This window comes from Oreochromis niloticus, linkage group LG13, assembly GCF_001858045.2.
Source record: "Oreochromis niloticus isolate F11D_XX linkage group LG13, O_niloticus_UMD_NMBU, whole genome shotgun sequence".
NCBI lineage: Eukaryota > Metazoa > Chordata > Actinopteri > Cichliformes > Cichlidae > Oreochromis > Oreochromis niloticus.
Genome location: NC_031978.2, coordinates 9,738,718 through 9,763,401, shown reverse-complemented (window position 1 = coordinate 9,763,401; position 24,684 = coordinate 9,738,718). Strand labels below are relative to the sequence as shown.

The 24,684-nt window shown below is 38.2% G+C and overlaps 1 protein-coding gene across 1 annotated transcript in view; it reads right to left on the bottom strand.

Moving 5' to 3' along the window:
• Positions 1–24,684, bottom strand: part of mrps5 (mitochondrial ribosomal protein S5) — a 38,859-nt gene that overhangs the window by 11,009 nt on the left and 3,166 nt on the right. The window contains exons 2-7 of the mRNA XM_003438318.5: positions 18,450–18,548; positions 16,625–16,777; positions 14,631–14,756; positions 13,980–14,093; positions 13,416–13,535; positions 9,062–9,096 (exon numbers count right to left, since the gene is read on the bottom strand). Coding sequence (XP_003438366.2) covers positions 9,062–9,096; positions 13,416–13,535; positions 13,980–14,093; positions 14,631–14,756; positions 16,625–16,777; positions 18,450–18,548 — 647 coding nt within the window. The remainder of the gene's footprint in view (positions 1–9,061; positions 9,097–13,415; positions 13,536–13,979; positions 14,094–14,630; positions 14,757–16,624; positions 16,778–18,449; positions 18,549–24,684) is intronic.

Below are 24,684 nucleotides of genomic sequence, written 5' to 3'. Positions count from 1 at the left end.
AAAATAGTGTTGAATTCCAGCAGAGGGAACTTCAAAGTCAAGATGTGCCTTGAGCGTTGCTAGTTACGTAACATAAATTTTAGTAAAGGGTTTATAATATGACTGCAGGGCCACAGAACAAGGATTGGGGTCAGAGTCGAAGCAAACACCAAAACAATGAAAAGACAACCCCAAGGACACATGCAAACACATGGATGCACAAAAACAGTGACTTAACGACACCTCTACATGCCTCACATATTTTTTGCCTTGCACTAGCCTTTACAAACCAAAGGGGCACACACATAATGCTCCAAAAAGTACATGCCGTAATAACTGCATGTACATTTTTCTTGCACAATGTGGCAGCAGGTCTTAAAGGGAGGCAGCAACATATCCTTCCTTACTGTCAAGTTTAAGTGTGTAAGGAAACTTGCTGTTTATGCCAGGTTCGGACCAGATGGCACATGAGCACTGTTTCTGTAAATCAAAATCCAACAAGTTATTAACTCTCAAGTTTCAGCGTGACTTATGGCTGTTGGCAGCCAGTTTCAATTAGAAGTGTGTCTAAAAGCCTCCAGTGATGTTGAGTTCTGGGCTTTACATTTGTCATTTGAGGTGAAGATGCAGTAGTTTTGGAGGAGCTTTAACAGCAGAGCAGATGGGCTGAGTTTTTCTCTGCCGGATGAGCAACAGCATGGCAGTGGGAGGATGCTTCTAACTCGCTCTCACTTCTGTTTAATCTCTTATTTTCTCAATCTGTTGCTGCATGTTTTCCTATCTCTATCAGTCTATATGCTGCAGTGGAAGGGAGGAGTTTTAACCACATGAAACCAGTTGCGCTTGCATAGAAACACCATTTTTTCCCCCTCGAGTATCTTGAGTAAAGATATCAACAAGTGAATAGTTAACAGCTTTCATTTGCTCAGGCCTAGCTACAATTGCCATAATTAGTCATACTGGTGCATAATTTAAACTCTGCTAGATTTCTTTGTGTAATTGTGACATGTGATGTGTTGAGAGCCAGATGGCCATATCTGAAGCAAAACACTAGATTCACAGACCTGTTTTTTTCTAACAGTGGTGCAAAAGGTAATCAGCTCTTTTACATAATGAAATAACTAATCGCAAAAAGAGAGTGCAGTCATACACTATGGTAAATGGCTATTACAATATTATAGCATAAGTGTCAAGTTCTTCTTTGGCCCCTCTCCACTAAGTTTAAGTTTAATTAAAAAAAAATCTTTCAGATATTTGTGACTGAGAAGGAGAAAAAGAAAGAGTTAAAATCCCTTTCTGAACTAATGTGTGTTCAAATGAGATGACAAGCTGCTGTCTAAAGACTTAGCAAAAAACAACATTTATAACAGTGTAGGGAACTGTGTGTTAGTCATGCAAATGACTCAGACATGCATGTTTGTGCTTGTGAGAGTGAAGGGACGAAAATAGGACTAAATGACATTCAACTGTAAAAGTATTTTTTGGAAATTAAACTGATCATATAGGGCGAGTGAAAAATTTGCTTCCCTGTTCATTTCCTTAATGTAGAACATTTTCATTTGTAATATGTATTACTCTACAACTTGGCACCACGGTTGATTTAGATACAAGCCACCATCATGAGATTAAAATGCACTTGGAAATCTATTAATTGATCCAGTAACTGAAGGCAATATTTTAAATTAGATTTGATAAAAAAAAAATGTGTTCCCCAAGGATTCTTTAACATCCAACTTTGGGATGAGCTTTAATAAACCGTGTGTTGCTGGGTCAACTTCAGTGAACACCGTGTTCCCAATTACAAGAATCTAACTCTAAATTAACTTTTCAAATAACTCTGTGATGTATGACTGCAAGCTTTTATTTTCAAATGTAATAATACCTGAAGAAATGCAAAATTATCTCATCTCCTTTACTGTAATTTCTGTGGAAATATTAAACTGTAAATGAAAATAACGTTGCTGAACTTTCACCAGCACAAATGTAATAAATACTTTGAAAGCTAGAACTGCCAAAAGGCTCATTTTGACTCATTTACATTTTAAAAATCACTCAATTTATATGAAACTCCATTATCTAACATTTCACCATGTTTTCTAACAATGAGTTCATTTATAATGTAGTTAATTTTGGAGTGCATGGGATAAAAAGGAACTGCTAACAGAGTTATATTAACCCCAACATAAATCAATGGGAAATGCTGCACTCAACAATGTGGCATGCTTGGTTGGCTAGCAACATGTATTGTTCACACAGATTAGTACATGAAGGCTGCTATATAATAACCTAGAGGTAGGTAGATGTCACCAATGCTTTGGCTAATTATGACTCTGGATGTGACTAATAGATAAAAATATATAGTGGAGTGTAGTTAAAATAAAAAATGAATAATTATTGGAGGACTGACTGAATCTTGCTGGGTATTCTGGCTTCTTCCCACAGTCCAAAGACTTACACCTAGTGGGGTTTGGTTATTGGTGATTCTAAACTAGCTGTAGGTGTGGAATTGAGCATGAATGGTTGTCTGTCTATCTGTGTTGACTGTGTGACAGGCTGGCACCCTGTCCAGGGTGCAGCCCACCTCTCAGCCTATGGTAGCAGGGATAGTCCCCTATGACTCTTAATTGGATAAGTGGAAGAAAATGGGTAGAAAGATGAATGGGTCGGGTAGGTGAGGGAGTGTGTGACTGGAAACAAAGAACCAAGCAGGTTGCTGCCTATGTAGAGAAGCCAAACAGAGCACAGCACAGAGAGTGGAGAACTAATCTGAGCAAATAAAGAGTGAAATTTGGAGCAGAGCAGCCAAATTGGATTGGTTTTGGAGTTGAACGTCAACGCTGAGGAAGGCTGCACACTAGGGTGGGTAGTGTTGTAGATTGAACAAGGCTCTCGGATGACATAATAAACACTCACTGTTCTAATTTTACAGCAATTAATTTATTTCTTATTTTATTGTGGCCAACTGTGTGGTGTATATAAGTTACAGGCGATGACCTGCTTCACTTTCAGCAATGTTTTCTTAATACCTTCTTTCTTTTTACCCACGTAATTTTGGATAATGTGAGGTCTTATGTTTTACTTCTCAATAATGTTTTTGTTATACAGTGATTAAATTATTGAAATCTGTCAAGCCACATGCAAACTGGTCCCTTGTGGACATACCAGGCTTCAGTTGCCTAGGTGACCCTCCAATGTATTTGCTACCAGATCATATGTCATTCAACAGTATGCTCTCACTGGTAATTTGCCTAAAGGTTTTATCATGGATCCTGCTCTGTTTGCATTGCCAGTAGTTATTATATCAGTAATTCCTTGGAGTTGCTAAATATCATTCACTTTCTATGGACTCTCTAGTTATTGTTGTTTGTTGTTCCTTTGTGGATTCTTAAACAGATTTCAACTTTGTGATCTGTAATGAAATAATATGAAATCACACAAACTCTTTGTAAATCTAATAAACCCCCCAAAAGTTCTTGTTTGAAGTACTTATTTCATAAAGTCATAGTTACAACTAGAAGACTAGTATTGTTGCAGTGATTCTAGGGGTTTAGAATGTTGGTAGTTGTAGTGTTAAGAAACAAATAAACCTGCATTTGACGGCTTTATTGTGAATTTCACTTTTGATATTAGGATGAATACATGCCTTGACAGTTCAGTGTGGTAAACAGCTCTAATCCAATTCAAAGTTCCTACAAAGTTGCTTTCATCCAGCCTGCTCTCAGTTTACTTTCAACAAAACTTTCAAGGTTGTTGACTTCAGGGAGGATAAAGCAAAGAAAAAAGAAAAAAAAGAAACCCTCTTCTGACACTGACAACACTCCATCTCCGTTAATGAAATCACTGAGTCTTGTCCAAGTGTGTGCTGTACCTGGAGAGAGGCCATGAACATCACTTTTGTCTGCGTCGCTCTGACTCTTCTCCATTTTATTTTCAGTTACCTCAGCTCTCTGTCATCCCCAGCTCTATTCTTCATCACACTGAGTGTGCCAGAGCCGTGTGCTTTAACTTAATAGGAATTTTTGAAGCTGTAGTTTTTAGTGTAATTGTACTGGATTAGATGATTTAGATGCATTTTGGTGCACATTTTTCATTTGATGATTCTCTGTATAGCATGTCCTCACATACGAGCACAAATTATTTTTTGACTGCTTGGGGAGGTGGATGAGTATGAAGCGGGGGACCGCAGTAATCATTTTATCTTCATTTTTTGGAATTTTTGTAAGCCAGACTTATTAATAAAAATTAAATTAAATTAACTGCCCAGTCTTAACGTGAAAGTGGCTTTCTCCGAGCTTTTCATAAGAGCTGCAGGCTAAAATAAGGCAGGGTGGATAGACTGAACAATAGTAGTACAGTTTTCAGCAGGAAGACCAAAATAGTGTACTAAAAAGAGCCTATGAGCTGAGGGCAGCTGTAAAGTCAGGGGATAATTCAACACTGGTTTGTCACTACTTTTACTCAACATAGGACAAAGCAACCTTTGCTTTTAAAAGAGCCATTTTGACCAGTTTTTGCCTAAAAGGTCTGTATGGAGCCACAAAAGATATTTGGACCCTACAGTGAAGGTAATAAAGCCTAGTCTCCTTTCCACATTACTAACAAGTGCAAATTAAAATCCTTCACAACATGTAAACATTCTACAATACTATTATTTGATATTTAACTGGTATTTATCTAATATTTAACTTTCTAGTTTCCCTACATTAATACCATATTTTTGTTGGATTGATTATGTTACAGGACTAAAATAATGAATATGTAGGCCTACAAAAATAGCCTGCTTTGATAATAAATAAAGCACATACAGTATCTCACAAAAGTGAGTACACCCCTCACATTTATTTAAATATTTTGTTATATCTTTTCATGGGAGAACAGTGAAGACATGACACTTTGACTTGTACACTGACTACTTTACATTATATCAGTGTACAGCTTGTACAACAGTGTAAATTTGCTGTCACCATGCCTATTATGTGACTTTTAGGGTTAATATATCTAAATAACCCAACTAAACAAAGCAGTTCTTATCATCCTTAATGTGGATTTCTTAAACTGAAGAATCAACCTTTAAGTTATGGATGAATTTTGTTGCACCTATTTTTTGGCTTGCCAGGAGATCTTTATGTATTTTTACAGTCTGTAATTTGCCAGAAGCACCGCGTACTGGAAATCCAATCCAATCCAAAAGAGACAGTATGAACATGTGTGACAGATAAAGACTCGCCTACAAAGATATAACTTAGCAGCTAGCTACTAAAGGAGACATGAGTAGATCTCTAAGTATTTCTCTTGGCATGAACATCATACAGACTCAATGTAAAAGAGCTGAAATGAGCTGATACTGTCAGACAGAAAGGAGTAAGTTCATTTCAACAACCTTAAAATAACAATAAAAGGATATGTGTGGAATTTATGCATCGCACATTCTATTAATAAATTAAAATGTGAAATAACAAACATACATTTTTTTTAAACTTTAAAATTTTTTCACCATTACATACAAATGTATGTACTTATTCCTATTTACATTTAATGAGTCTTTATTAATGTTACACAGCTTCAGCCTTTTGTTTCCTTCTTCTCACCTTTCGACTTTCAAGATAACTTTCATAACTTTTCCTCCACCACCAACTTCTTCTCTTACACTTTTTCTCTTTCCCTCCTCTTCCCTCCCTCCTGCTGGATGTATTCACTAATGGCATGCCAGCATGATCGTCCTTGGGAGACGAGCCTTTTATTCCAGTAAGCCTTTTTCATTTCATTAGGCCTGGATTTATAGTGGTGCACACTTACGCTCACACTCTCTCACACACGCACAGAGGGTATATTTATAGAAGGCGATGGCACCATAAAAGCGTCCATCGGTTTCCAGGGGGAAGCCTAATGTCTGTGACACCACTTTTATTTATGCAGACAGGAGCTGTAGGGAAGACTATCAATGAGACAAACACACGCACAATATCTAATGACGTGTGTGTATGGAATAGATATATCTGGAAACAGTCACATTTAAAAAATTAAAAATCATACACGCGTGTATATAAAATATATGACTTACATTTAAGGTACAGACAAACAGGTATTCAATGAAAATCAGATATTCCACGTGTGTGCACCCCCCTGTCTCTGCTGCACATCTGGGTCTCCCTGCATATGTGACCTTGTAGAGTTACCCCCATTAGTTCAGTAGGGTCCATTAGCACTAATTGAATTAAGGTAAGTTCCAGGATCACTAAGACAGAATCTAAATGAACTGTCTATGCAGTGTAGCTTTATTCTGTTTCTCTTACTCTTTCTCTCACACACACACACACACACACACACACACACTGCCTTCAAAATACAATTTTTCTTTATACTGAAGCACACACGACTGTGGTAGCTAAGTGTCGGTTCACCGGTATTTAACACGAATCCTCATATCTTTTATCATTTACATGTAGTATTAGGCCATATTTTTCATGCTGAAATATTCAGATTTAAGCATCAGGGGTAATCAAGTTTTAAAAATCTATTAATCTTCTCAGTGGAGACTGATATACTACATGTTATAAGGCAATAAGAATCAGTCATTTTTAAGGATGAACCAGTCCAATATTTGGATCAAATATCTGCCCATTAGTGACACAAAAAATACCTCAGGGATCACTGACAACAGGACGATTTAATCCATTTAACTCTATGTTGCTCTATGTTTACTACACCATTTGTCAGCAGTGAAGCAGGTACTTTCAGCTACATCAGCAGTTAGTAGGGATTTAATGTGTGTGCCACCATGTTTTCTTTGTTTGCCTCTTTGTTTTTTTTCATTCTTTAGTTTGTGAAATGAAACGAACAAAAGCTGCAACAGAAAGAAACAGAAAGACTCCTTTGCCTCTTGCTATATTACATCAGGTTTACTGCTTGTTGGGAAGCTTTTATTGTACCCCTGTTAACATAACTGTTTCTGTCAACTCAGTTGCTGTTATCTTCACATTACCAGTGTCTCATTAGCTCCATTTTTAATGTACGAGGTTGTGCACCCACAGAAAAACATGGAACAAGACACTAGCCTATGACAGTAGCATGCTATGCAGTAATGACTGTCACACTGCGCTGCAATTAAACACATGTAAATAAACTGGGGGAATAACATAAATCTACTTTTTGTCTTTCCTTTTGTCTATTTTGGTCCCACAGTAATTTATCATCTTAATAATAAATACCAATTCAGTCAATTTACAAACTGTATTTAAATGCAACATTCTAGCAAAGCAATCCTGAAGTCAAGTCTCGAGGTGCCTTGATGTAAATGCAGCTTATTAATTTCAAGCTATAATTATTGGACTCAAATAAAGGTAGTTCAGTGGATCTCTAGCATGCTGCTCACTAATTGCACAACTTTATACTATTTATCACCAGGATGGAAACAATATAACACTTTTCTGGCTTGCATCAGCTTCAGGAAGTCTTGGTGCCACTTTCATTTTCTCCAGTCTTGGGTAAAACATCCATGGACTAAAGGAGAATGTTTGTTTATTGGATCATTGACTTCAACGGTTGGAAAATTTGGCCTGAAAATTTTATACCAGTAATGAAAAGGCAACTGATTGTATTATAACTTCATTCCTTCCACAGTTCTCTTATCATGGGACAAATGACACAAAATGGTACTAGTCTTACCTTTTTCTTGTCCAGTTCAGCTTCTACAGTCTAGTTTACGAATGCCTAAAGGGCAATTCCTAATCATCAGCAGCCTCATAGATATTCTTTTGGGGAGAAACTGCAATCAAAACCCTCTGATATCAAACACAACGCTGCTCTAATCTGAACCTGATATCCAGCAGCAGTGCTATCGTTAGTGTGACGTTAAGTCTCTTCTTTGTTATTATGTCTCCACTGAGGCATGTGACATCGTTAGGTCAAACTAAAATGACCCAATTTTCCTCCTTGATCTTTATCCAGCAAACTGTTATTTTTAAAAAGTAGTCATTACATAACTTAACTACGAGAGACTGAGCTTTTTTGAATTAAAATATCCCTTATATCAGGGTGGGGAACTCTGGGCCTCAAGGGCTGGTGTCCTGCAGGTTTTAGATCTCACCCTGGGTCAACACACCTGAATCAAATGATTAGTTCATTACCAGGCCTCTGGAGAACTTCAAGACATGTTGAGGAGGTTATTTAGCCATTTAAATCAGCTGTGTTGGATCAAGGATACATCTAAAACCTGCAGGATACTGGCCCTCGAGGCCTGGAGTTGCCCCACCCCTGCCTTATATCGACAGCATAAAAGTTACACTGCCAAACAGTTTCATGAGTACTAAAAACCTCCAATGGTCTTCAGGATTTTAAGGGTTAATTGTGCCAAGTTATATTCAGATCTTAACAAACTGCATACTGTGTGAAATTCTAAGAGAAAAAAAAACTGCAATTATATCCACCAAACTCTTGAATGAACAGCTTTGCTTTAGGGGTATCTGTATGCTTTGTTTCAAACATGAAGCAAACGTGACCTAGATATTACACTATTTGTCTTCAGGGAGTGCTAAACCAGTCCAACTGCTCAAATGCTGCTGCTTAGTTCTCAAATGGAGCTACCCTTGCTCAGCAAATTTGCCCCTATCACCATCCATGTGTACACGCCACGCTGGATTTTCCACTGCTTTGAAATACTTGAAAACTGTTTGCTCCCTTCGAGGCTTTCTGCAATATTTTAATGTACAGTCAGATTTATTTAGAAAATGACACATAAAACAAAATAAGCTAGAAGTTCCTAGAAGTCTGGGGGGCTATCAGTACAGCTGTATTTTGTCCAGTCAGCTAATGCAGAGAGATGACGGTTCTTATTAACTTGGTGGGGGTAATAAACCAGCAATTAAAATGAAGTGAAACAATTAAACCGTCAAAAACGTATTCTCTTAGTGAAAACTGTTAATTTGATGACCATGCTGTATAAGGGATCATCCTCTTTTATTAACAATACAGCCTTTTTTAAATTTTTGAAACAATTTAAACGTAACTGTTAATCAACATCGTGGAAAACGTTGTAGTGCCTTGTGTGTCGTTCAGTAAACAGAAAGGGACAAGTGACACTAACCTCGATGACACGTGAATCGAAATCCCCGTAGGTTTCTGTGGACAGAAGAAAGAAAGACAAAGAAAGAAAGAAGTTTAGATAACAAAGCTTTAACACGCAAATGCATTTAAGCGCACACATCCGTACACACATACACTATAAACAGATTAACCAGGCTCTTGCGAGCGTAACAAATACCCAGAAGCCCTTACAGCAGCGTAACGGGTCTGCACTTTTCATTGTCAGTGACCTTTGAAGGATGTTACTCTCCCAAATGCACCCTGTTCACTTCTAACCAATTAACAACAAACAAAGGAGAGCTGACTCAAAGGCTCCAAGGGGAGGACGCACACACGCACACACACCCCCACCACAGCTGGTATATTGACCCAACATCTGTAGGAGACCAAAGCTGATCAGAGAGAAGTAATCTATTTCCAGCTCCCTTCACATCACATTCACCAGACCCCGAGTGTATCCTTGGAAGCGTGAGAACAACAGACGTCAGGACAGCGCGTGAAAGAAGGTGTTCGGGCATACAGGGGGGAAGGTGTGTATGTCAAGGTGTGAGAGGGCTTGTTAGCATAGAGGCATGTGGAAAGGGAAGAGAGATATAAAACTAAGGAGGAGGTGAACCAAGCAGAGTCTTGTCTCCTCATCCTTTGTGGTTTGAGGTAAACAAGCTCAACTCAATTCCAGCAAAGACTAATGTTTAAAGATGTAATGAGGCTGGGAACAGGAGGCTAGCTGTTTCATCAGTGAATCAACCGGAATTAGCCAGCAGTGTTCCTCAGAGTTTCAGATGAAGAGTTGACTGGGCAGGAGCCCAAAACTACGGGCTTCAGAGCAAAGCTCTCTATATGCACCGGCTTTTGGCTGAACAGCTGGTTACATTATCATATTAGTTTTTTTAGTCTAAAAATAGTTTTTGATCATTGGACTATGATGCATGACACACGCACATCGTATGATCAGTGAAAGAGATTCATTTTCCAATGATTTTGGATTTTATGTTAATGACTATTGATGCAAATAAAATCAGATGATCACAGACATAGGATGAGATACAAACTTAAGACATTCATACAAAAGACATATATGTATTTGTTTTCCCACCTCTTACATCAGCGCTTTACTTTGTGAATTATCCTGTCACTGAGTAACTTTCTTTGGTTTAAAAATCTCCACAAAATTAGTTGATTTCTATTAAATGAGAGTACATTTATATTTCCAGCAACAATACATCAACAGTCATTGTGGAATATGTTGACCAAACTTAGCGTGAAAGATTTGAAATTACCTCTCATAAGTTATAATTGATCATTAGTTGTCAATAATTAAAGTCTTATGGGCTCCACTGTAAAAGGGGTTGGAGATGGATTTTAAACCCACTAAATGATCAGCAAAAGTAAATTTGTTTCAAGAACAATCACAATAGGATGTTTTAAAGCTATCGGCAATTCATAGCACTCATTATGCAATTTCTTTCTAGAAGGATAACTTCGAAGTCAGTACCAAGTCTACATAAAAATAATGTAAACGTGACAATAATCACTTTTCCTTTAGTTCAAAAATCACCAGAGAGGCAACTGATTCGGGAGATACTGTGCAACAGCAACAACAGAATCCTAGGCAAAAATGTGTCAGGAGACTGACATCGGGATCTGTAAAAAGAATTAAAAATAACAAGTTTCATATACAAACTTTATACCAAGAAAATGTGATGAAAATACTGGTGCTTGTGTTAGCATTCTGAACAAGCTACATACAGTTACAGTCTGTTACATTTTGCTTCACGGAGACTTTATCCTTGTGCTAAATAGAGCAGGGCGATATGACCAAAAATATTTATCACAATATACATTTGAAAATTTGCGATAACGATATAACTGACGATATAATTGACACTAGACAAAATACTTTACAACTCTACAACTTTATTAGTGCAAAAAACCCCATCAATGTATTTTCACTTAAACAAGCAGCTGTTTTTTATGTGCATTAAAGTTATATAAAAACGTAACAGTGCAAATTCCTTATGGACAGTTTAACCAAAAGGCATTTCCAGTGGAAATTAGCCGACATATCCTCAGCATAACCATGTATAATATCCACAAAACTTAAAAATAGGTTATACACACACAATACGGTAATATTATGTTGAAGCACAGTACGTATCACTCCGCGAGGCGCCCGCCTACGATAGCTGTAATGCTCCGACAATCCATAAAGCGGTGCGGGTTCGTACCTTAGCAAAGTCGTACTAAAACATTTGACAGATGTGTACCACATAAAATCTTTTCGAGGTCAGTAAACACAACCAGAATTCATACATAAGGCACGCGGGATTATAAGGGACACTGTCGATTTTCAGAAAAATCAAAGGATTGATTTTAAGTGTGCCGTATTTTCCAAACAACACGGTAATAACGACGGCCCGCTAGCATGCTCTACCAAAAATAGTGCTTTGTTGTGTATCTGACGGATGAAAGCTAAACCAGTTCCACACCACTGAAGTTGCAGCATTTTTACAAACCAATTCTGGTTCATCCGTTTCATTTAACGATCCACTTTCGCTCTTCTCATTCTGCGTCGCCGCCATGTGCGTATGTAAACATAGGCACTGCGCATGCGCGTTTTACCCACATTCAATCACGATATTTCATTTTCCTATCGTTGCCCAAAATTACACCGGTATTACCGTGAACAGTATGATATAGCACAGCCCTAGTGCTAACCAATTATGAGGACCTATCATTGCCGTCATGGTCCACATGACTGTGATTTGTAGTCACATTTCTGGGAAGTGGCACATCAGGTTACAGGTTACAGCTGTGGTGTGCTGTAAATTGAGTTTTAAGGCTGTGGTTATAAGACATTCCATTCAAGATGTGATGGACCAATAGCCCCGCATGGTTCATTGCAAAGTAACAGTATGGTCATTTGGGTTTCTTGTACAGGAACGGGGGGAAAAAGGCAAACTGCGTGGGAGGAACGAGAGAAGCCGAGAGGGTGATGGAAAAGGAAATGGAAGAGAAAAAATAATGAATTGAGAAATGACTGGAAGAGATGAGGAATGGGAATAGGAAAAGAAATCTGGGGTAAAAAGACAAAGAGTGAACAGGAAAGCCACAGAGAGAGCAAAAAAGAGAGGGATGTCTTTCTAAATTAGAAAATTGTCCCATTTGACACTTTCGTCAAATTCTCATTTTCATCTCTAGCAGTGAGCCCCCATGCTGACCTCCTTCTGCTCTCTCTCTCTCTATCACACACATACACACCCAGCATGCCCCTTATTACACTTGTATTGCTTCATCCACCTCATCTCTCTCCATCACTATAGTCATCATTACGTCTCGCTATGTCTTTCAGTGTATATCTAAGTGAGGTGCCCCTCTGAGACCTGCTGTGTCATGATCTAGACTCATTGTTTATATTACTCCATGAGAGTGAGGTGGAGATGTCTGCACTGTGACGGTCAGCTCAAGCTGGTTGTATTTTGTTCTGCTACTTTTCTGGATTTACTAAAGACTGTTGTAAATACAACAAGGAGCAAACCGAAGGACATCGTTACCTAAACCAAGGAGGTCATGTTTTTGATAGCATTTACGGCTCATTTTACTTGTAAACACAGTAGTTCGAAAGGTTTTGAATAGACTCTGATAAAACTTATATAAAACTTGTATGGGTGTAGAGCAATGAGTGGGGTCGTGTTAAAAATCCATTAACATTTGGCTTGTATCCACCAAGGTCTATAACTTAATGATTTAGAGTTGAAACTTGACAAAAAGCCTTAAAACTATGCCTACATAATTAACTACAGTACTGTGTGACGATTTCAAATATCATGTCATTTTTGACCTATGACCTCTCCTTTGAGGTCAACAGATTGATCTGAAGGTCAAAGTGATAATAATGCTGTATAGAGCCATCTAAGATTTCCGGCTGAACTACTTTTTGCGTATAGTTGATTAATTTTATTATGACTTTTTTATGGACATTAAAAGGAACGGGTAATAACTGTTTAAATACACAAGTTTAATACATGTTTAAGGTTCCTGAATAAGTATTATTATTATTTTTTGGAATCCAACCTTGTGATCAAAAACGTTTTCACTTGGTGTTTATTACTAAACAATGAAAAAAATGCTATACATGCACTATCCACATTAATGAAAAATAATTAGATCTAAAATTATGTCAAGTATATCAACATGGGTTTCAACAGGTGCACTTTGCACTTGTTTTTACTGCACTATAATAATCTTGAAGTGTCTTTAAAAAGAACTCTCTGAGTGCTTCTTATTTAAAATCGGTCTTTGCAGTATATGACTTACATATTTCTGTATAACAGCAAGACTTTGTGAGCATTTACCTCCATTGGGTCCAGGGTCAGGAGGACCCAGGCTGATTCCCCCCCAGGAGTTTCCTGTCCAACCTCTCTCCCTCTTCACCTTCATCTTCCTCCTTCTCTCCCACTCGTCCCTCTGACGCACTGCAGAAAAACACAACAGACGAATTTATGCAGAGGTCACAGCTGACTACAAGGAGCACAACACGATAAACATCAAAGGTGCTATCTGTCAATGTCAAATTAACTGTGTAATTACTATTAACAAACGAGATCACAGTGGAGACAAATTAGCGGCTTCTATGTCCCAACAGTGGCGCTTCTGTTTTTCAAGATTAAGACCTCATTTACCCCACCGCTCCTTCCTGGTGGCTCATGAAAAGTTAATTTATTTTTCAAGAAAAATGATTTCTCTTTGGCTTTTCTAACCCTCAGAAGTGGAATATAAGCTGGCAACTGATTGACAGCTGTGATATTGGATAACAGTAGCTGGCAAAATATTGTGTTAATAAAGTTGTACAGGTTTTTGATCATTCTGTGCTTCTGCACAGATAACGGTGACGTGTGATGGGATATTTGTGTCTTCACCTAGTTCAGCTTGAACCTCCTGCTGCTCAGCTTCGCCTCTTCGACTCATGCTCTGCAAAGCGCCATCCTTCAACACTGGACTGTTGAGTCCAGGCCACAGAAAACCGCCACGACCTGGAGGTTAAAAAGAGAAAAACGGAAATTAATTACAGGAATAAAGAATGAGAGGAGGAGAAATCAGTACTAATTATTTTGCAAAAATTTGCATTTTCTTTGTATATAAAGATCTAAGGCCATGATACTTGCTGACAGTGGATGCGGACAGCTGTTGACAGCTATGGACACCGAGCACAAATAGTTGTTCGCATTACCTTCCATACCTGAGAGAGCTCTGCAGGATTCCAAAATGATGGATGCTCTCTTGCAGAGCATTAATAATTTAACACTAAGTAATGAATATTCTAGTTTGTCATCTTCATCAGCGGCTTCTTAGCTTCAGCGTGAGTGTCAGTGTGTGATTGGCAGCGCTTATGTTAACAGCTGAGCAGGAGAAATTAATGCACTTCAGAACAAAGAAAATCATTTAGACAATTCAATTGTATTATTTAAAGAGACTGACAAAAATGAGAGAAAATTATAGGAATTAGATTTTCTGTGTTTTACCAGCTTTACTCTTCTGTCAAGAAGAAAGGAACGCAGTGGAAGTCTCACCCTCTCCAATGGTCTGTCCTCGGTTCAGATCTCTCCTTAGTTTGCGTTTGGTACGCTTCCCTCGACCCTTCCTTGCTCCAGCACCGGACTCAGCCAACACACCTCTCCATAGCTCTTCAGCCGTTACTGTAAACACACGGGCACACACACACACACACACACACACATTAAACAAACATGGTCATACTATGTTTCAGAATAAAGGTTATCCATTGTATGCTCTTTGGTTATTGACTTATGACAGTGAAGAAGCGGTTTCACAGTCCAAGCCACACCTCTTGTCACATCCATCTTTTTGTAACGAACATGGTGGTGGTGTAAGAAATGTTTTAAATGTTTGTTTGAAATGAAAAATGAAAATATTAAATAAGTTTTCAAATGTGAGAATTCACTGCTTTTCTTGGTCTCACATTGGGGTAAATTTGTATTTGGGGCTTCCTGTAATTGTTGGACAGACAAAACAAGACAATGATAGTTATTTTCAGCACCTCATTGAGTGAGCTAATACCAGAGGACTGTTAGCAGTGACAACAATTTGAAACAGATTAAAATATAAGACACACCTGAAACAGTCTTGTTAAAACAAGTGTCTCTTCTGCTAGCAGGAAAAATGCTGCCAGCAGAGTAGATTTAGAAATTAACAGTGTCTGCCACACCTTCACCTTGACTTTAGCTCAACTCACCAAGTCAAAACACTTAAGAGTCAAAAGATGATAAACATATCAGAATTTGAGTTCGTCCTCTCAGAGCTGACATCGCACATTAAAATTTTTAAACAGTAATCTCACAATTTAAGATCTAACTAATGTAATGTGAGAATGCTTGGAGCCTTGCCCCTTTAAAAGCCACAAATAAGGATGTCCAGTAAGTGACATAAGGGAGCACCAGGGACCGTAACTAAAAGCCAATAAATTTGCAGTGGATATACAGTAATCACTGTAAAGTGGTAATGCATCACCAAAGGCCCAAGTTAGGATCTGCAGTACATCCACTGATTCAGACGCATCTGAAAATCAGTAAGCAACATGCACAATAAAACGTTAAATAGCCCAATTAAATCTCTATAAGCGAATACTTAAAGAGTCTTCCTGGAGAAATACAAGCCAGGGACAGAGTCAATGTAACGTGACAGGCTGTTTGACAGTGTATTTTTCATGTAATCACAATTCAAACTGTAAGCGTGACATGTTGACAGACACAACATTTTCTTAATTACACGAGAAATGCTGAGGCATTGACTGTAAATGATTAAGACTGAAAAAAGGAGTAGTTATGAAGCGGGTGATGAAGCATGGCAGAGAAAGCAGGAGATAAAAAGAGATGTTTTGACAGCTTCATATATGCCCACTTCAAACACTGTCATCAGTCCCGACATGATTTCCAAACAAGCTCTGCTAACGTGCACCTGCATTTACCAGTGAGAACATCTCTTTGAACATGGCCAGATGAATCCGGACACTATAATAATATGCACCCATTAACATCTGGTTTCAAGACATCACCTGTAACAGTCTTGATTGTTGTACAGGCTTTAAGCAAAGCCTGAAAAATGTGACTGCTGAGATTTTCTCCCAGCCAGACTGACCATGACTAAGTATTAATAATGTTAATATGTTCCATTGATCCAATTAATTCACAGCACTTAAGGAAAATACATTTTATGAACTGTTGTGTTTTTAATTTTTGTTGTTTTGGGATTTGTTATACTTGTGCTTTGCTACTGTTTTAATTTTTTAAATGGAGTAGCTGATAAGTTTTGGAACTCAGAGCCATCATCTTTTAAGACAAAACTTTAAGAGGTTTGAGCTGATACAGGCAAGGTAAGGTAATTCTGCTCGTTCCGATGGTATCAACTGTGTTATATAAGGAGACAACTTAAAACATCCTAAACAGCTATGCTTTTGCAAGTCATGCTATGGCATCCTTTTAATATTATAGTGGGAGGATGATGATTGGGGGGAAGAGTTTTCAAAATAATAATTTCATAAACTTACACTTGTTGAAGAAGCTGCCGTGTCTTGTTTGCTGCCATGTTGTTGGAGGGAGCGGTGAAAGAGCAGAGTGTCTTTGCAGAGACGCAGCTGAGGCTCGACTTGCCAAGAGAGATGCCTGTACAACTCCTCCTACAGCACGGAGGGATGTTGCACCTGAAGACCAAAGACACCGAAGGAAAGGCAGATCTTATTAAAAATGCATTACTTGCACGATGACAACATGCAAAGATACAGTCATGACAGTATGTCCACTCAAGTCAACAGCTGGGCTAATAACCAAAGAGAATACATTAAATGAAGATATATAAACCACCAAGCTGTTGTAGAATTTCACTAGGTACATTTTCACATGATATAAAAAATTCATATCACAACATTAATCATATGATTCTGTGGGTTTACTTCCCTAGCACACAGGAAAGACACAAACCTAGGCATATCTTAGAGCATCAGCCTCCACAATTTTTTGTAAAAAGGGAGCTACTTCAATGACCTCCAGCAAAACACAATACTTTACAAACATACGAGACAACTGTTCCCACTGAAAGTGAAAACAGCAAACATGTTCTGCCACTTGTGGCAAAAGCAAACCATTGAGCACAATCAGGTTATGAAGGCACACAAAAAATGACTCAACTCAAGCATCTCTGGAGCACTTGCTAGTTAAACTCCATATGACAGTAAGAGCGTAACCGGTAAGAGAGTGTAACCGATGCAGTTGCACGGTGGAAAAGGTGAACTATAAGCAGCTAGTAAAAAAGTTTGACCCAGGACACATCATCTCATGCAGAAAACATTTTTTTTTTTTCAGTTTTAATATGTGACAATACTGTGTAGACTCCTGAAGAGCTACAAGGTGAAGTTACTTTGGTTATTGTTAAACTAAAGTGTTAAGCAGTTACACTCTACTTTCACGTAGGATTTCCAGAGAAAACACTACCTGGGCTACGTTTCTGCTCATATTTGTCCTATGCTGTGTCACTGGATATAATGTTGCTGCCACTTTGTGGCAAGAGATTGACACTTTCTTTCACAAGGTTTGTCATCAATGACACTTGTCAAAACAGCAATGGCAATCACTGATAAAACGTCATTTATCACATTTTGTTCTTTTTTATTGTCAGAAATTATTACAATAAATAATAACAATAAAACATTTTATTTGTAGGCGCCTTTCAAGACCCCCAAGAACAGTAAAATACCAAAGCTGAAGTATGCATAAAAATAACAGCTGGAAAACAAGACTGAATTAAAAGTACGGTGAAGAATTATAGAATCAGCAGTGCAGAATCAAACAGAACAGGCAAGCTTAGAAATAAGTGCTTTAAGGCTGCAAACACTAGATTATACACCTGCAAGGTGTACCTAACAAAGGAGACACTTTATGAAGCACACAGCTATTCTTTTGAGTCTATTTCGCAGAAATAATCCTCAGAGCAACCAGTTTCACATTTAAACCATTACATTCTGTTACTTGATCAATATTTAGGGCATAGCAAAATCGATTAGGGAGCAATGGTGAGGTACGCGTAACCCGAAACTTGCAACACAGACACAGTACCACCCAAAAATGAACACAATTTGTTGAATATGTCGTTAATTTAACTCCGTGGATGCTGCTGTTGGTGAATGCAGTTCAGGTTTTTGGCTGAAGAGAGCAATTTTCACGATGTGAGTGATGATGACAAGCTCTTCCGGGTCAACTAAGCAAACCGGAGCAAAACAGTAACAATTCAAAAACATCAAGACAACAAATACACTCCGATTTATAAAATGGGCTATGTTTAAAAAGCTGTGAAACAGAAAAAAGGGGGAAATAATTCACCTCCAAGTGTGATGCGGAGGGCACAGCACACCCCGATGGATGCCGCCATCTTGGAATTCTGAAGGACCTTTACAGGACAACTGGGGTGTCTTACGATGCCTGTTGAAAAATCGTAAAATACAGCGAATTTCGATTTCACAGTGATTGAGTATAATATTATTCCTGTAATGATCTTTGATCTTGTTTCTTTATATTTTGCTTACCAGGAATCAGACTTTCTTATAATTTTTTTTAAAGTGGGATATCACCTGTGCATGAATGAAGCTCAGAATAGTTATGAAATGTCCTTGCTACTAAATATTTCACTGTCGACTTTTAGTTATATTATATCAACATGAGCCACATAGTGCACAGAGGTTGCCAGCTTTTTGCAGAGCCAATCACTAGAGACCTCCAAATATCATGTGACCTTCAGATTCGCTCATGAACAGTACATACAGAGATTCATAGAATGGGTTTCCATGGCCGAGCATCCAAGCCTTACATCACCAAGCATAATAAACATGCCGGATCAAGTAGTGTAAAGTACTCAGGACTCGAGCAAGTTTGGTGTGGAAGAACTTGACTGGCCTGCATACAGTCCTGACCTCAACCAAATAGAACACCTTTGGGATGAATTAGAAACTGTAAGCCAGGGCTTTTTGTCCAGCATCACTTTCTGACCTCACAAATGTGCTTGTGGAAGAATAGTAAAAAAATTCCCATAAACACACTCCTAAACCTTGTGGAAAGCCTTCCCAGAGGAGATGAAGCTGTTAAAGCTGCAAGTGGTGGGCCGGAACCATATTAAATCCTATGGATAAAGAATGGGGTCGCACTCAAGTTCATATGTAAGCAAAAGTAGGTGAGCAAATGCTTTTGGCAATATAGTGTACTATCTTGAAAGCATCTGATTGGCAACAGCTTCATTTTTCAACACAACAATAAAGCCAAGCAAACTAAAATATATAAATATTATCACTCATGAACTGGCCTCCCCAGAGTCTGGGGTTCACCATTAAAGCAGTGCGGGATTGTGTTAGTAGTGAACCAAAGAACTGGCATCCAAAATCTAAAGAAGAATTCTGGAATGTCCTTCAAGAACTATTCCTTTAGGCTGCTTGAAGAAATTTAAAGAAAGGTTTCCCCTAAGAGAGATCAGGCGTTAAAGAATAAACATGATGACACCAGATATTGACTTTGAAGCTTATTCAAATCCTACATTCTGTTTTTCCCTTGTATACTGAATTTCCATAATTGCATTTTTCATTGAATTGGTGCCATTCCCATTTTTCCGTGTTGGCTCAAGAGTTTTGCACCAGCGCTCTATGTGTAAATAACGTAATCATATCTTTGATTCCTTTATTTACCAAAAAATTGAGCAGACTATGCTCTCTTTATAACTGTGTGTGTAAGTCTAACAAGCAGTCTCACTCAATTTCAAAAAGACACTCTGTGAAGAGTTTGAACATGAATGATATGTTTGTGGCTTTCTGGTAAGCTCTTATGTCTGAAAGAAGGAGAAAACAAACAAAAAAAATTTTTCCAATGAGGATGTCTGCTGGCTGCACATAAAACCCAACAAAGTCTTAGTTTTTCCTCTTTTGATATTAATTATCACATTGAGAGGAGAGAAAACACGGTAATTACAATGTTGAGAAGCTGAGGAAAAGATGCAGGAGAGAGCTGAAGTAGCTGTGGGTAGAAAGACAGGAGGAAGGGATGAGAAGAAACTGCGAAGAGAGAGGGAGGATGAAATGCTGTCTACAGAATAGGAAAAAGGAGGTGGATGTCGATGATGCACACAGTATGAATCGCAATGGCAATCTGAAGGACTCTCCTGGGAAGAAATGCATAGTTTAACATTCTGACAGTTCGAAAATATCTAGACATGGTTTTAAAAAAAATATTGGTCACTGGAAAAAGAATATCAAAACTTCATGACTCTGTATATTACTGTATATATAATGGCGTCTTATGAGTGGTTGTAAATCGTACCTTAATACCTGTATTATTTCAGTATGCACTGTAATTTTGTTGTCGTTAACCCAACCTTTCCCATTTCTTTGAAGTGTATTTGTGCAAATCATTCAACAAGTATGTGAGCATCTAAAAAGAGAAACTGAGCAGTGATTCTTGTTCCATTTGAACATGCAGGCATGCCATTTGTATAATGATGCAAGCATGTGGCGAGCACCTACAGCGCACAAACATACACACACACACACACACACACACACACACACACACACACACAGCTGTCACTAAGCATGTGCAGCGGGCCACCAATCAGCGCCTTGTGCCTTTGGCCATGATTGCCATGCAGCAGAGTGACTGATAATTATCCTGTATGCATCTCAATTTCACCTTATTCAAGATAATTTCCTCAGTATTACAGCCCTTTTCCCCGTAGATCTGCAATCAAAAAGCTGCTAAAGAAAGGACAGCCGTCCAGCTGTGTGTCAGCAGGAGATGGTAGCTCCCTGCTGTTGAATGGATCAATGCCTTTCATACAGTAACTTTTTCTATAATAATTGCCCCATAATGACAGCTTCATCCAGGGTTTTATGTAAAAGAGTGAGTCACTTTTCTTGGCTTTGTACAAGAGAGCGGAGGAGTGGAGAGTGGGAAAATATATATATTTTTGAGGTAAACACAGTGCTGCTGGAGTTCAGCGCAACTTCAGTCAAAGTAAGAGAAGTTTGTCGTGCACAAGCTCTGCTCACTATGTAAATGTTGGTAATGTAATTTGGTTCCTGTCAGAGCAGAAGGGTCAGCATTTTGTCTTCTGTATGGAGGAGGCTATTAGACTGAACTGAATTGAGTAGTCAGTAAAACTGGCTGCAAAAACAAGTCAAACCCCATAGGCTGCTATGTTAACGTGTTCAAAATTAAAGATAAAATTATTATTTTTATAGCCTTGTAGTGTTTTTTTTTTATACCTATTATACCTATTTATATTCTGTTAAAGCTTAAAGCAGTGTGCGCCTGCATTTGACTGACAGGTGTGCAGGCACGGAAAGAGTCTATCTTTGTCTGCTAGGTTTTACTTCTGGTAACTAATAAGGCTCATCTGGACCGCTGCAATGTTTTGAAGCATTTTTAATGGAATTAGGTTAAAAGGGTGCTCATATGGTATAGCTCTGAATGTAGCCTCTCATTCGTTTCTTCTTCGTAGCAGCAGCAGAAGGTTATATATTACATCACGTTTACCTTTATTTACTGAACCTGAATCAAACTGAATTGAAATACAGTATACAAGGCAAAAACAGTGCAATTTTAATAAGCCCCCAAATCGTTTCTGTTCATCTTGAACAGAAACAATTTTTCCTTCTTTCCCTTCCTTAAGAATAGCTTCTTGACAGCCATGCTTCCACTGAGACCATTTCTAATGAGGCTTCATTGAACAGCTGATGGATCAACTGAAGGGCAAGATGTATCTCTCAGGACTTGTGCCAGGTCTTTGGTGGATTATTTTTCTATTATTTAAGGACATTAATTTCAGATGCTATTCTCTGCAGCAGATACACAGGACAAACTGCACACCATCACATGACATACTAAGTTTTTGGCTGATAGCTCTTTGCAAATTACCTTGTTGGATCAAAACTACCCTTTTATCCCCGTGCTAATGTATCTTTAACATTTTTCATATTCAACTGAAAAAAAATAGCAACAAATGATATGTTTTTGCAACAGGCTGTTAGAAAGAAAGTGCCCAAACATACAATTAAAATTGGTTATTTAATAACTTGTCTGTTATGTGTAGACATAACACTGGCTTGTGCTTTCAGTTAGGTGCCTTTTTATGGTTAAATAATCTATAGGTCACTGTTTTCAGAGAAAAAATTTAAAAAACCTCCAGAAAGCTTTAAGAACTATTTCTTAAGACGAATTTAAAATGTACAAGATAGTCTGGCACCTTGGGAGCAAAATATAAAGAAATGAGGGGTGGCTCAAGACTTTTGCAGAGTCATGAACCACCCTTGCATATGTCATTTTGAACTCCGCACAGTCTATAGCTTAAGATTACAAACAGGTGCAACAGAAAAAGACCAATTTGTACACGCCCACACAGCCTCTGAAGGGAGCCTAATCAAACCAATCGAGTGAAAACACATGCGGGTGTGTATAAAATATCTCAGAGTACATGCAGAAAAAAAAAAACTTTAAAACCCATAAAAGAAGACAATATTTAGTAACTGTGTATATTATTTGGTGGTGTATGGCCTCCTGTTTGTACTGGCTACCAAACTTCATTAAAACAATTTAAAATGGGTTTACCTAAGATGAAAATCAATATTCAAATCAAGTTTTACAATTTTTTAAATTCAGAATATATTATTTACAAACAGAATCGAGAGAAAAACTTTAAGGGTTTTCAGAGTCTGTGCAGGCAGCACCGTTAAGTTAGGCTTAGTTTTTTAACCGGGAGTCTTTAATTCTTCTGTCACTTTTTCCTCTTGAGACGATTAAAATCTGTGTTGAGCTGTGTGGCAACAAATATTATTTTTGAACATAAAGTACTGACTGGCACTGGCTATATCTAGAAATCTGTTACTGTAACTTAGCCAGTACATTACACCTATTTAGCCTACCAAGCGTGGTTGCCACGCTTTTAATATATACAAAGCACAGTAGAATTGTTTTTTAGAAAGCTCTTTCACTGGTAGGCAATTGGCCTTCAAAATGTCGTCAATGAACAGACTTTCATCTAAAGACCTCTAAGGTGTACTGGTGACACACACAACATGCTCACACACTGACTTGAAACACTGAGTACAAACAGCCTGAGGAAGGAGGAGCATGGCGGTCAAAGACAGAAGGACAAAGACACACAGCGAGAGAGGAAAAAAAAAGTATCATCCATCTTTCCCAGGTTGGCTTTGGAGATTAGACATATATAACATTGCCTGTCAGACTCCCATCTCCCTCTAGGCAGGGAGTCAGAAGTTGGGACGCCTGTGTGTGAGAATGATTTTAGTCTGCTTGTGTGTCAGAAAAAGTAAATTCCCAACAAAACTTTATTTATAACCCCTTTTACACTGTAGTGTAAGAAACAGTATTGCAGCCAAGTATTAAATCCTTAACTGCAAAATAAAACAATGCAAACAAAAATATAACAATATCAGTGTTAATGTTTGAAAGTTAAGCATTACTCTGGGAGTCCTGCAGATAATGTTTCTCACTAATCCTGCAGCTGAAACAGTCTCATTCCAAAGTCTTTAAATGATTTGTGAGGGTCTGTTACATTTTAAAGCACTTTTTGCTTCAAGTTTTGACATGAAGGCTATTGTTCCAGAATCCCATTTATCTGGATTAAAAGAGTGATAGCCAAGAAAAGTCTGCATAAGGATGATGAGGTGAGGATGGGCAGTCAATGAGAATGATATGGCTGGTTCATGTCTGCTGAATGTTCTGCGTGCTCTCAGGATGTTACATAGTGCTGTCTTGTCAAGTCTCAATCCCACAAAAAAGAGGAAAGAATGGTGGTTGCTTGGTGATTTGCATGGGGTTTTTCATATTCAGTGACCCTCAATCTCAAATTGTGACACTGTGTACATTTAGAATGCAGATAAAACAGAATGCAAAGATTTTTAAACCTCAGAAACCCACATTTTATTCACAATAGAACACAAAACCACATCACATGTTTAAAATGAGAAAATGTACCATTTCAAGAAAAATATTAGCTCATGTGAGAGCAACACAAAAGGCTGGGAAATTCAGTGGTACTAAAAAGAAACAGCTGGAGGAACATTATTCAAACCAATTTAGGTTAATTAAAGCTCCATCATGAAAAGTGATTCAGAATTTTTGGAAAACATGGAGGCCGTGTTCTCTGGACTAAAGAGAAGACGGGCCATTAGACTTGTTATCAATACTCAGTCTTGGTTCTGTGATTGCATGGGTGTGCAGTGGAACTGGCCACTTGCACATGTGGAAATGGACAATCAGTGCTGAAAGGTATATATGGTAACATCTGCTCCCATCTAGGCAGTGTCTTCTTCAGGGAAGGCCTTGCATATTTTGGCAATACAATGCTAAACCACATACTACATCTATTACAACAATATGGATTGTAGTAGAAGAGTCATGTTAGGTGTAGGCTGTGTGCAGGCAGGAATGGTGGACCCATAGTACAGACGCTCGGAGGCAAAAAGGTGAACTCAAAACAGCTTTAATGCTGAACTCAAAAAAGGTAACAAAACTAAGACTTCAAACAAACTCAGGCAAGCAGACAAAACACACAGCA